Below are 13,450 nucleotides of genomic sequence, written 5' to 3'. Positions count from 1 at the left end.
TCAAAACAAGGCCGAATTATTACATATCCTAAATAGGGCGGAAACACATGGTTCCTTGGTTTGTACCCAGAACCTATATATATATATATAATATATATGACTTCTCGCACTGGTGAGTTGTTTCTTTTGCACTTCGCAATCGCAAATTATTCATGAACCTTACAATCCCGAGTTTTGTCTTCTATACTTGAAGAATCCTACCACCGAGTATAAACGTCGTTGATGACCTAATAGCTGGGTGTTGCAGCCTATTTGACTCTACGATTGAGTATAAACGTCATTTATTTACCTCACAAGAGAGTCTATTGCTTATATTTTGAATACTAGGTGTTTTGCCTGCATATGGGACGTAATATTTTTACAAATATTTATTATTTCATATCTTATTAAATTAAAAATCAACATAATAAGTTGTTATTTATGTTCTTTAAATTTTAATTTAAACATCAAATTATTTATATATGACAAAGTTTATTATCTAACAATATTTGTTTATTATTGTGTTAAAAATTTTAAAACAAATATTTTAGAAAATATATTTATACAAATTATTTGCTTGATTTGTACTTAGTTATAAAATAATTTATATCTTTTTTAATTTTATAATAGATAATATTATTTTCAGATAATAACACAATATATATATATATATATGTATATATTATCTTACTTCTTAAAATATGTTTTAGGCAATTTATTATATTAAATTATAATAAATTATCTAATCTAACAGATAGATCTAATATATTAATATAAAAATCGTTTTAAATTATATCTATAAAAGTTTATTAAAGATAAGAACGATATTAACCAGTCTAACCTTTAACGTGAGAGTTCTGTTGCGAAAATCATTTTGCAAATAATAGTATAGATTTGTTCAATCTCACTAGTGTTATCAGGAATGAGCTTGCAAGAGGGTATTTAGAGATCAGTGAGATTGACCTGATCCATGACAGCGAGCACTAGAGAGAAGTTTATTGTTTGTGGTTTTTACTTTGGTTTTTGGTTTTTGTTTCTTTAGAAACTATTTTTTCATCCAATCAAGTTTTTGGTTTTAGTTTTAGTTTTTGTAAAAACTATTTGAGTTGCCAATCAAGATTTTCACTAAACAGATTCCCTAAAATTTAAGGAAACTAGTTTTTGAAAAGTTTAATCAATTTATGAAGAAAAACCAAAAACCAACTTTTGGGAGCTTTTATGAAGAAAAACGAATTTTGATTTTTTTTTGTTGTAGAAACTACTATATTTTAATTAATTAATAATTAATAAATAATATTTTTATAAAAATAATATTATCATAAAATATTTTGTACATTAGATATAAACAATAATGTGAAATATTTCAATTTGTGTTTCATATCTGTAAATAAATTTATATATTTTATAAATAATATTAGTCACATTAAAAATAACGAATATTATAAAAACATAATATGTTTTATTAATACAATATATTGTATAATCCTGAAATATAAAATGCGCCATTCAACTTTAAGAAAATATAAATAATTTATATAAGAAAATTTATAATTAGTTTCAAAATTTTATGTATTTTTATTTTTGTATAATTTATAATATTTATATAAGAAAAACTATTGCTATTCAAGTTTTAAAAATTAAAATAATTTATATAAGAAAAATTTCTAAGTAGTTTCAAAATTTAATATTTTTTATTTTGTGTAATTTATATATATTTTATGATTTATATTTTATATAATATATTTTTCATAAAAATATAATAATTAAAATATGTTATTTTATTTTATTTTAAAATAATAATCACAGTATTTTGATAAATTTTAATTGTAAAATCTAAATATTTATTGCTATTTTGTTGTATTATTTTAAAGTAATCTATTAATTAAGTTTTGAAAATAAAAAAAAATACAGCAAAACCAAAGACCAAAATCTAAATCTAAAAACCAAAAACCAAAAAACTAAAACTAAAAACCAAAAACCAAAAACCAAAAACCAAAATCTAAAAACCAAAAACTAAAATCTAAAAACCAAAAACTAAAACTAAAAACTACTGAAACAATCATGTCTTAGAGTTTCATAAGACGATATTATTCCATTTAAAAAACATTCATAAATATCCATGACAATATAAGGTTTCAGACATATTTACTGATATAAGAGACAGCTTACAAGCCTTTTGTCTCTCATAAGAGACAAGGCAATGCACACAGCGATTGATGTTAGAATGCTGAGGAAGAAAAGTCTACTGTCGAGTTTAAGATCATGGACTCGGGGTATAATGGGTAGAGATCAGTACTAGAAACAGAGGATTTCATTGTCGTTTCTGTTTGATCAGTCAAACCAGACGTGCTCGAGCTACCATGTGTATCAGTGCCCCTCGGTTTTGATATGCTAAAGTTGTGTTCATATAAACCAGGATCTGACAGAACCTGTGTTATTTCGATCTCTCCCTCTAGCATTTGCACAACCTCTGACATTGTTGGCCTTAACAATGGAGACGAGTTTGTGCAAACTAGAGAAACTTTGATCATCCTCTCCGCTTCTTTTCTGTTGAAATCACCTTCGAGCACTGGATCAATGATATCCATTATGTCTCCTGTTTGTTGCAGCTTCCGTGCCTGAGATTTGATGTAAAAACGGTTTCAGTAAACTTATAGTGACAGAAATATACAGAGTCAATACTAAAATTGTGATTCAGTTGGGACAAAGAGAAAGGAAAACTCAACGCTTACCCATTTGATAAGCCAGACGTGATCAGCACTTCCCTTTTGTTTCGTATTACTCTTTCCACTAACAATTTCCATTGCCACAACCCCGAAGCTGAACACGTCTGCCTTCTCGGTTAGTTCGCCATATAATGCATATTCTGGAGCCATATATCCACTGCATTATAAGAGAAACCAATAATGAAATATTTCTTTTGACATGGTGCAGTTTTTGTTGTTGTTTAATGTTCTATACTTACATGGTTCCTGCAATTTTGGTGCTAATGTGTGTGTGTTCTTCTTCATGAAGCCTAGCCAATCCAAAGTCAGATATCTTTGCATTTAGGTCGGCGTCTAGAAGGACATTAGTGGTTTTTATGTCACGGTGAACCATCCTGATCATCGAACCTTCATGGAGGAATTCAAGCCCTCTTGCAATTCCTACACAAATTCTTTGTCTAACCGCCCAGTCCAAATTTGGAGCACTCTCTCCTGGAATTAGAATAGTAAACCAAAAGAAAATTACATTTGTTTACATGTGGTAACATATATGTATTTTCAATGAAATAATGAGTGACTATTATTTACCATTAAGAGCAAGAGCAAGGGAGTTATTTTCCATGTACTCATACACAAGCAACAACTGATTCTTCTCGACACAACATCCATAAAGCTTGACAAGGTTTGGATGATTAAGACCTGAGATCATCCCTATCTCATTGACAAACTCGCGGTTTCCTTGGCATGATTTCGCAGAAAGCTGTTTAACTGCTATGATAGTTCCATCTGACAGTTCTCCCTGCATTAAGTTTCTCATATCAATGGCTAAAAAACAGGAAACAACCTTTTTCTTTTTCTTTTAATGTATGTTTGATAAGAACTTGGCATTTGTCTTAGCATACTTTGAATACGGATCCGAAACCTCCTTCTCCAAGTTTTTTGGCTTCATCAAAATTGTTTGTTGCAGCTTGCAGTTGCCTCCATGTAAAGCAAACAGTTTGCAGTCCCTGGGCTCTCAAATCTATGTTTTCAAGTTCCCAAACAAAAATCATTGCTAATGGCTAAATGAACCAGTTATGTAAATGGAACCAATTCATACAATGTGAACTATCTTACCTCGTTCTCTTGTGTTCTTGTCTCCCCTGCATCTTTTCTGAGCATATAATCCCAAAGCCAGGAGCATAACTGCTAATAAGGCACCCGTTATCCCGAAAATTAATAAATAATTAGTGCGATGTATTGTTTTCTCCGCTGCAAATGAGACATAAAAATTGTAAATATATATACTACATGATGCATCATATAAGTACCAAGCTACATAAATTTTCTAAGAAAGTAATATCGTTTTTCTTTTTGTACCTCCACATCCTGGCCCCAAACCTGAAATTTTGAAAGATGAATATTCTCATGAGGTGACAGGAACCAATTCTAGTAAGATGAAAGTAGCAACTTGGTAGTGAAGAAATACACAAAAACAATAGGATGAGGAGTTTCATGGGTACTAACTGCTGTGACACAAGGAGATCGCAGAGATAATAGGACCATAGTTCCATCTTTGGGGAATGAGAGTTGTCCCCTTTCCCGCCCAATACAACCGAATCTCTAACAAATGATTAGCTACATTTACGTTAGCTTCTTTCAAAATAGGCTTTCGAGTTCCATTAGCCTCCTCTTTGATGTTAAAATCCCTCTTGAACAATTCTCCCTAACAATAGAGAAAACGGATATCAGCAAGTAAACTTCAAGAAATGATTAGCTACTCACTAAAGAGTGACGCTTTTACCTGAAGATAGATATCAAATATGCGTCTGCCGAGTCGACTGTAGGGTTCTTCGTTGGAAAACTGAATCTCCATAAAATGGAGTTTCACATTGTAGGCTCCATTTTCCAAGCAAAACGCATAATAAACCAGAGATTGACGTGCGGACTTATAGAAAGCAGGAGAATTCTCGGGTAATGCAAATGTAGGTGTAATGATGTATATATCATTCGACAAGTAACCTGTGCTACTTACTCCCCAGTTTTCAAAGTGCTGATTTGTTGCGGCTTTGGTTTCATTGTTATCAGCTTGATAAGTGATTTTATGAGAAGAGTTTGTAATAACTACTTTGTCTCCGCCACAATTTATATGTAGAGACCGTTGATCTACAATTGAACGATTATCACCATCATCAGAAGTATTAGAGACAGATCCTCTGTCCATCATAGTATTAGAGACAGAATAAATATAAATATAAGAATGAAAATGTGTGTTTTGCATGAACAAAATATGAACATGAGTTTTTTGCATGAACAAAATATATTTTTTCCAGAAAAGAGAATCATGATACATTTTTGAATATTGGTGGACCGACCAAAATAGCATTATTTGATGGGACCCACGTTAGGGGTGGGCGTAATGTAAATCTACGAGATATTAAAGGTATATGTTGTCTGCTCCATTTTATCTAGAAAGACTTTTATTATTTGATTTGCTTTTCCACTATACCAGATATCGGGTAAAATCTATATTTATTTATATATTTGATTCTATCCGTTAAAATTAAATATTTTAATTGGGTACTTGATTGTTTCTAATAAATTCTTGCAAAAAAAAAAAGTTAATCTGTGAATCAAAAATACTGTAAAACTTGTATAGATCAAAAATTAATTTTATATATATATCAGACTGAAGCGAATATCAGCTTTAAAAAAAATTTTGTATTTCTGATTTTTTTTGTTTTTAAAAGATATTATATATTAATATTTGTCTTTATTAATAAAATTATGAGTATCCAAATTTTTGAACATAACGTGATAAAAAAAACTTAGAATCGAAACGTACTCGTGATCATAAAAATTTATGAATATTTTGCATACCCTACCCATGATCATTAAGAAAGGAGAGCTTCGATCCTAACGCATTATTCATAAACCTTAAGAAACTAAACCACCTGATCTGAAGGAATACAGTAAATTTGGCCCCAAGATGTTATATAAAACCATTAGCCCCAATCTAGTGCTTCATCAGCTTGTCGCCACAACTGGCTCTGATTAGAGATGCCATATTTTCGATGATAAAAACCGGGTAACAGACAAAATGATTATGTTATCTAATGCATCTTGGAAATAAGTAATTACTTACAATATCTCCAATGTATTTTTCTATTTAAAAATAAAATAAAAGAGCTTTAAAATAGAGAATTCTTCTGCAATGTATGCTTCTAAAAATAAATGATTGCTGATTCTTATTTCAATTATAGATGAAGTTACTTTTCCATCCATATTTAGATGAAAAATAACAATTTTTATTTTAAATTAAATATAATAAGTTAGTAAAGTAAAGAATGTCCTCTATAAAACATTTAGAGACAAATATATAGATGTGGTAGAGAGTTGCTCTTACAGTTGCACTTTATTGGACTAGCACATGGTAGAAGTCCAGTTCTGTTGGAAAAGAAGATGAGATTATAAGAAAAGTATTGAGGCATCTCAACGGCAGGAGATATTCAAATCATTTTTTGTTCTGTATGTAAAAGCAAGAGATTACTAAGTTTAGTCAACTCTTGTTGTTTGATTGTTGGACGATAAAGTAAAAGAGTGCACTTACAAATTTTTCTGCAAATATGAGCTCCGGTATGAATTAATGTTAATACTGATTCAACAGAAAATAGAACATAAACTTCGACAAAAGTAGGTTATAAGCAAAAGTAGATTATGTATCTAACACAAAATTCATGTTCATACCGCTTGTCCGGGCAGCTAGATGGGTATGAGAAATTGTTATACGAGAGATCACTTTGAAGATTTAAACAAATATACAAATCCAAGAAGATGATCAGCTGACACAAACACAAATTTCTCTGAGTCATTCAAAATAAGTGAAGGCCTGAAACTTACATGTAAGATTCATTGTTGAGGAAAGCACCAGATCCAACGTTTCCAGAAAGCATGTTATCATTCAAATAGCTAAAATAACATGTCGAAACAATATATTATTCGAGGGTGATTCTGAGGTATGATCATATGAAAAGGTCTTCAACTCTTTAAAACTCCTGGTCCTAATCAGTGACAGATCTAGAAACGTTTTTAGTTGGAGGCACAATTCTAAAAGTAACCAAAAAAAAAAAATTCTGAAGTGGAGGCACTTTTTATGTTGGTTCATTAAATTAGGAACAATTTAATCAAACCAAAAAAAAATGGGGAGGGGTGCGGGCACATGACCCTTTGCCAAAGACGTACGTCTGTCCCTGGTCCCAGTTTGTAGTACTTACGTATATTTGGGTACTTTTCCTTGTAAGTCAACTTCACCACTCAACTTGTTGAATGATACATCACTGCAGCAAACAACATGTTATAAATTGTAACTAACCAGCCCAAGATGTCAATCAGTTGATTTTTCAACATGTTATGTATAAAAAATACTTTTCCAAAAAGATCCAGTCAGCCAATCAATTAGATTTTGACAATAATGACATCATGTTAAAGTTTGCTTGCTCAGTAATTCAACTAATGGTTAAGAAAACGACAGATGATGAAAAGACGCAGAAAAATACCAATATGCATATAACTGTACAATCTCCATGACTGAACCTGAACGCATCCAGTCATGTCAATCAGTTGATTTTTCAACATGTAATATATAAAAAACACTTTTCCAAACGGGATCGAGACATCATAATATCAACCAATCAATTAGATTTCGACAATTAAAATTTGGTTTCTCACTAATTCCAATGGTTAAGATAAAGACAGATTATGAGAAGACACAGAAAATGACTATATAATAACAAATAGAGAAGAAATGTAGGAATAACATCTCTACGATGCATTTCAAATGATCATTACCCATGAGCCCGGGACTATCTATAACGGTACACTCCGTAACTCTATGCATAAAACTGTACAATATCAATGAATGTACACACCCAGTCAGATGCAAACCTTTTTGTTTTTTGAACCACAGTCATATGCAAACTTCTCAGCAGAAAAAAAATGTGAAACATATACAAGCTAGTTTGATAAAATTTCAAACTTACAAGTTCGTCACACATCACAAAAAAGAACTTACAGAGTCTCTAGGACTGGCATGGACCAGACGAAAGAAGGGATTTGACCAGACAAACTCAAATTCCTCAAAATCCTGAACAAGGACAAAGACTCAAGTTTGCGAGTTACAATAAACTCAAATATCAAGATGAGAGGTAGAAAATTATTACAGGGTGTTCATAGATTTGCTGGATATATTTGGAAAGGAGTTTATCCCAGTCATATCACTAATTGTCCTGCATATGATATGATGAACACATCACTTAAAACACCAGTCTTATTTCAATGGTAGTTTTGTTAATCTTTTGAAGGTAGAAATTACAGATCAACAAGATTTTCTAGGCGGGCAAGTGCATCAGGAATAGGTCCTTTCAGTCCGCTTGCAAATAGATGTCTGTTGATCATAAACCCAATGAACGACACATGCAGAAACGCACACTTTAAGAGCAACTACAGTCTACAGTTATTGGTTAAAGACAAGCTTACATTTTCTCAAGCCGAGACCAGTCGCCTATGAAGCGCGGGATGATCCCATTAAATTTATTGTCACTTATCCGACTGCGTATGAAGACAAAACTAGTTTAGAGATCTGTTAAAGTTTTTTTGGGTAAAATGTTAAGTCAGCTTTGTTAAAATTATCTTCTTAAATATTTTATAGGTTTTCTTGAGCATTTCTTCCTCAGTGTAAAATCAAGTCATAACCAAACAATTCATCCTACGAAAAAGACAAAGCATATACTATTTTGCAAACAAAAACAAACAAAAAGAGTTTTCACTAGTAATAATGCAAAATCTCAGAATTACAAAAAAATAAAATTAAGTTGAATACTAATTTCAAATTTACATGATAAAGATTGCTAAATATTTTTTGTACAATTGGATCAATTTTCTGGAATAGCGAAATATAACTTATACAATAAAACAGGTTTTCATTATATTTAGAGCATGATTAATAGGAAGTTCTTAGGACGGGGTTCTTAGCGGAATATAAGAACCCCGCTCTAAAACCCTCCATTAATCATGCTTTTATACATTACTGAATAAATATTAATGCTAAACCATTACAAAAAAAAAGAAAAGAAATAAGCTACGTGGGGGTTATTGGTTCTAGTAGTTTAGTAAATTTAGAAATACATTTTTGATGTAGAAATTTTGATAAATCCATTGATTTTAAAATCAAACAAACAAATTTCAGAATCAAATATACATATTTCAAAATCAAAATAAGTGGATTATTATAAATATTCAGTCAACTGGATTTTCAATAAGTTCAAATTTGTAACAAAATATTTTTTTTTTAAACTACAAAATTTGTTTTATCATGCTTTTGGTTTGGAGTTTTAAGTGTTAATTTGTACTTGTGTAATTTTTCTTAATATGTAATAGAGATTATACATAAATTATGATGGACAAATACTATAGAAAGTGGAAAATATTAAATTGTACAAATTGGATAATTGGAAAATTTTAAAATAGAAAACTTTCAAACGGGATCAAGCAAAAAAAAAAAATGTATATTGAACATGGTGGTTTTAAGTCATAACGTGTTTATGTCAAATTTTCTCTTTTTATGTGTTTTTCGTTTTAACATATATATATTTTTTAACTCACGTAGCAAGTCATATCTTTGTTAACTAGTGCTTGTTTATAGTTAGAGGAACACGTTCAACACGTATGACTTGGGACAAAAAAGATACTGAGAACATCAATAATACAAATCTATCGAAATATCAACATCCAACTCAATATTTGCTACATGTTTATAAAAAATAATAATCTCTTACTATAATTATTTAACATATTTTCAATATTTACATATTAAATTTTAAGCTATTAAAAATCAAATCATAGTGTAATTTCATTTATTACATATTTATTTATAATTAAAAAAATTATTAGTACTAATTTAAAATTTAAATTATTAGCATTATTGTTTTTATTTATAGAGAAAAAGATAAAAATAGCACTAAATCAAGTTTTTGTTCTCAAACTAGCACTCAAGGTCAAAAGTCACAAAAATAGCACTTAATGTTTTATCAAAAGTCACAAACTTAGGGTTTAGAGTTAAAGAGTGGGGTTTAGGATTTAGGGTTTAGGGTTTAGAGTTTAGAAATGAGGTTTTGGGGATAAGATTTCAAATTTTGAAAAATAAAAATATTAAAATTTTCAAAAGATAAAATGCTATTTTGGTCATTTTAGTTTTTGAGTGCTATTTTTGTGATATAAACTTAGAAATGTGTTATTTTGGAGATTTGCCCTTATTTATATTCCATTTTTTAATTAGTAAAATATTTTCAGAATCACGTATTTGTACAGAGCTTACCAATAGAAGCTTTAGATATAAGTTCAAAGAAATATGTTCAACAAGAAAGCTTTGAACTCAAAGCTTACGGCAAAATATGTCCATTTCCTCATGAACTTGAACAAATTTACTAATATTTAAGTAATTAAAGATGAGCATTTCCGGTTACAAAGACAAAAAAACCTATATTTTGTTGTTTTTGAAATTTTGTATCGACAAGTACAGAAAAAAAACTTACAATTCCTTGAGATTCACCAGTTTGGAAAGAGTGGTAGGCAGGGTACTTGTAAATTGATTCGACCCAAGTTGCCTGCGATATCCAGTTTCAGAAAGCATCTAAACTATAGCTTCTTATTCCAATAAAACCAAAAGATTATTGTAATTTTGGATAATGGTTAAGATGGAAATGGGTCTTACAATCTTGTTAGGCTAATCAAGTTACCAAGCTCAGCAGGAATATGACCAGAGAACTGGTTCGCTTCAACACCTCTGAAAATTTGGTCATTACTGGAATATCAGACTTGTGACTAAAATGATCCCTACATGTATGGGAACAAAACAGAGACGTACAGGAATTTCAGCTTCTTGAAATTTTGTAAACCAGTTGGTAAAGGCCCAGAAAGATTATTCGCGCAGACCGAGCTGAGAGAAAAGTCAAAGTTAGTCACAAATCATGAGAGAGAGAGAGAGAGAGAGAGAGAGAGAGAGAGAGAGAACATGGAAATGAGTTCTGGCATCGAAGCCCACTCCATCGGGATTGATCCCGAAAGGTAATTTCGGCACAAGTCTCTGCAAATAAGAGCAAAATCTAAAGTTTTTTTTTATAGCTAGAACCATATGTTCTTATAATAATAATAAAAAGAACTAACGAGGATGCCTTGCAAACTGAAACCTCAGACTAAAAATTGAATTAGTAAAACTTACATTGATCGGAGATACTGAAGTTTGACCAACTCTGGTGGAACTATTCCCGGAAGACCGAGGGTCTTGAGCGTTCTGATAGCCACACAAATCATTGGTTTAATGGAAAGAACGAACAAAAGACGTACGGTTGAAGAACAAGACTCACAAATCTGTAATATGGCATGTATTGTTGCGACTACAATCACAAACAATGATGTTCTCACTCGTTGGATCCTGAGCAACATCAATCTTTAGTCTTTTTAAATCGCAAGGGTCTCCATTGCCTAGGTTCAGTTTCGTAATTCCAAGTGTAGAAGCTATCTCTTCAAGCGCTTTTACTACATAATACTCAAAAAGAAAAATTATTGACTATATAAAATACATATATATATGGATTGGAAATGCTGATTTTTCTCATACATTCATCTGGGTGAAGAAGAGCTGGTGAAGTCACTGGTGTTATTTGAGCTGCGAGGAAGCTTGTGGATATGGTGGATAACAAAATGAAACTTGAGAATACTATCGACATATCCATATTAAATTATTAAGTATGTATGTGTACTTTTATTCCCGGTGTTATCATTACATAGGGGATACAATAGTTCCTTTATAGTAAACGGAAAAGTATGGTTGCTATATTTCTTTTTATTTAAGAGTTTCTGGGTCGTCGGAGACTGACTAATAGAGATATATAGAGTCAAAAATTAATTAATAATGTTAACTTCCAAGTTATAATTAATGGTAACAGACAAGTTATTGAATGCTTGATATTGCATGTCTCCTAGTATGTTTTGTTGATTTATTTAGTAGGTCAATTGACGCTGCGGTCTATGGACGCAGTTGACCTTCTTTTTTTTCCAACAAAAGCTCGATCTGGTGTATGCGAGCAAAGTGATCAATCGATCCAACTTTCTGATCGATCGAGATCTAATCCCAGGTAAGTTGTCCGACCAAATAAAAAAGAAATTTTTTTTTTCTTTATTTCTTTTATGCATTTTTCTTGATTTATATTTATACATGAGACAGTGTAAAGTAAATCTGGGCGAAGGTTTTTGTTGGTTACTGATGTGTTTATTCGTTTTGTATTCTTTTTTCTTGAGTAAGTTGTTTTATTGAGTCAAAGCTAGTCTGGAACTATAAGTTTTCCTTGGAACAAACCATATAACTGACGCCTTAGTTATTGATTGCAGACTGTGCAACATGGAATATCCAAAGTGGATTGATCTTTCGATAACATCCATGCTTGTGGGGTGTCTGAATGACTACTTGATTAGCTTGTCTTGGGGCTTGAGATACACTTGGTCAAATTGTCCTTAGCCAACATAACCTACTTGATTTTATTGTCTTGGGACTTGGATTAGATTCCTCGTTTAGATCTGAAAAGACATGTCCTTGTGAGTATGGTTCACTTCTCTCTTCCCTTCATCATCTTAACAATGAGAAAAGAAAAAAAAATTGAGATGATTTCGTGTGGAGTAAAGGGGTTGGAAATTTTCATGTGACCCCATTATTTTACTTCGAACGGAGTGATCACACAAGCTCGAAGCAAGGTAGAAAAATTTCCAATGACCCCATTATTAATAGCATACACTTTGCAGAGCAAGAAAAAAGTAAAAGAAAAGAAATCTATTCAGAGAAGTGAGAAAAGAGAGACGAAACGAATCAGAATAAGACTGCATGGTTGATCAAAAACCTAAATGGGTAATAGTCCATGTGTCTTGTGATCGATACTCCCAAGATGAGGCTGCTCGTTAAATTATCAAATACGGTCAGCAATGGTGAATTTAAATTATCTTTTGTGAGTTGTGTGCTGAAAATGATTAGGTTGCTAAGTAGATGTCAAATACATTGAAGTACATTCTAAGGTTGGTACTAATTGATATGGCTTACAACTCGTTAACGTGAAAGTGGTGTTCTGAAGGTTAAGTGAGTTCCCATGTTTTCAAACCTTTCCACTAGACTCTGAATTGTTGTGTGTCTTTACATGAAGAAAAGTAAAGGTTAAGTCTAGGAGAATTGATATATCTTGTTTTCTAGTACATATTATGGTTCAAGGATTTTTGGATTTTCTATCTATGTTTTCAGGTAATATAAGTGCTTGGACGGTTCCGGAGACTGCAGTGAAATTTTACAGGGATTTCAATGAATTTTTGTGATGATTTGAAGCACTAGGAGAAAATGACAGAAAAGGATCGATCTATCCCATTCCAGACCAAAACTGAATCGATCGATCCATTGAAAAAACAGCAAACTGGTCGTCTCAGCAAACTGCATTGATTAATGCAACTTCCCAATCGATCAATATGACAATTGCAAACAAAGTATTCGATTGATGCAAATTGATTGGACGAGCTGAAGGTGAAGAAACATTTCTTGCAAAAATGCATCAATCGACGGGAAAATCCGATTGATGGGATCCGCGTGAGCTGAGATGAAATTTTCATTTTCCTATTTTGGTTTTGTCTTTTTTCCAAAAAATTTCCCCTTGTCTATAAATACCCCTAGGACGAAAACTAGAGGGCGAAGCTTTATT

At 31.5% G+C, this 13,450-nt stretch overlaps 1 protein-coding gene and 1 long non-coding RNA gene across 4 annotated transcripts; one reads left to right on the top strand and one right to left on the bottom strand.

Annotated features, from left to right (window-relative positions):
• Positions 1-2,045: 2,045 nt before the first annotated feature.
• On the bottom strand, positions 2,046-11,555 carry LOC106305459 (probable LRR receptor-like serine/threonine-protein kinase At1g29720). Of its 3 annotated transcripts, XM_013741823.1 has the most exons (25): positions 11,338-11,555; positions 11,084-11,255; positions 10,939-11,010; positions 10,732-10,803; positions 10,585-10,656; positions 10,432-10,503; positions 10,253-10,324; positions 8,199-8,270; positions 8,035-8,106; positions 7,883-7,948; positions 7,735-7,806; positions 6,938-7,000; positions 6,564-6,632; positions 6,411-6,461; positions 6,274-6,318; positions 6,070-6,110; positions 4,468-4,829; positions 4,191-4,389; positions 4,044-4,064; positions 3,801-3,935; positions 3,587-3,705; positions 3,273-3,483; positions 2,945-3,176; positions 2,712-2,862; positions 2,046-2,597 (listed from the first exon to the last, which is right to left on the bottom strand). In XM_013741823.1, exons 1-25 carry the CDS (start codon positions 11,450-11,452, stop codon positions 2,199-2,201), a joined length of 3,027 nt encoding a protein of 1,008 aa, XP_013597277.1. In that variant the 5' UTR covers positions 11,453-11,555; the 3' UTR covers positions 2,046-2,198. The 3 variants fall into 3 exon arrangements, with proteins under 3 accessions (XP_013597277.1, XP_013597278.1, XP_013597279.1); XM_013741824.1 differs by lacking the exon at positions 6,274-6,318; XM_013741825.1 differs by lacking the exons at positions 6,274-6,318; positions 6,411-6,461.
• Positions 11,556-11,768: 213 nt separating this feature from the next.
• LOC106305094 lies at positions 11,769-13,222 on the top strand. Its single transcript, XR_001262912.1, has 2 exons — positions 11,769-11,854; positions 12,108-13,222. It is a non-coding gene; the product is annotated as an uncharacterized LOC106305094 (long non-coding RNA).
• Positions 13,223-13,450: the final 228 nt, after the last annotated feature.

The sequence above is a fragment of the Brassica oleracea genome, chromosome C7, assembly GCF_000695525.1.
Source record: "Brassica oleracea var. oleracea cultivar TO1000 chromosome C7, BOL, whole genome shotgun sequence".
NCBI classification, from domain to species: domain Eukaryota; kingdom Viridiplantae; phylum Streptophyta; class Magnoliopsida; order Brassicales; family Brassicaceae; genus Brassica; species Brassica oleracea.
The sequence above is the reverse complement of the archived record's forward strand: the minus strand, read 5'-3'. Positions and strand labels throughout refer to the sequence as shown.

What these genes read in the sequence shown, in the direction of transcription:
- LOC106305459 (XM_013741823.1), bottom strand. Translation starts at nt 11,452, where the DNA reads ATGGATATGTCGATAGTATTCTCAAGTTTCATTTTGTTATCCACCATA. An exon ending in TCTTCTTCACCCAGATGAAT is followed by an intron (nt 11,256 to 11,337) that starts GTATGAGAAAAA and finishes AGTATTATGTAG; the next exon opens with TAAAAGCGCTTGAAGAGATA. An exon ending in ACGTCTGGCTTATCAAATGG is followed by an intron (nt 2,598 to 2,711) that starts GTAAGCGTTGAG and finishes ATCAAATCTCAG; the next exon opens with GCACGGAAGCTGCAACAAAC.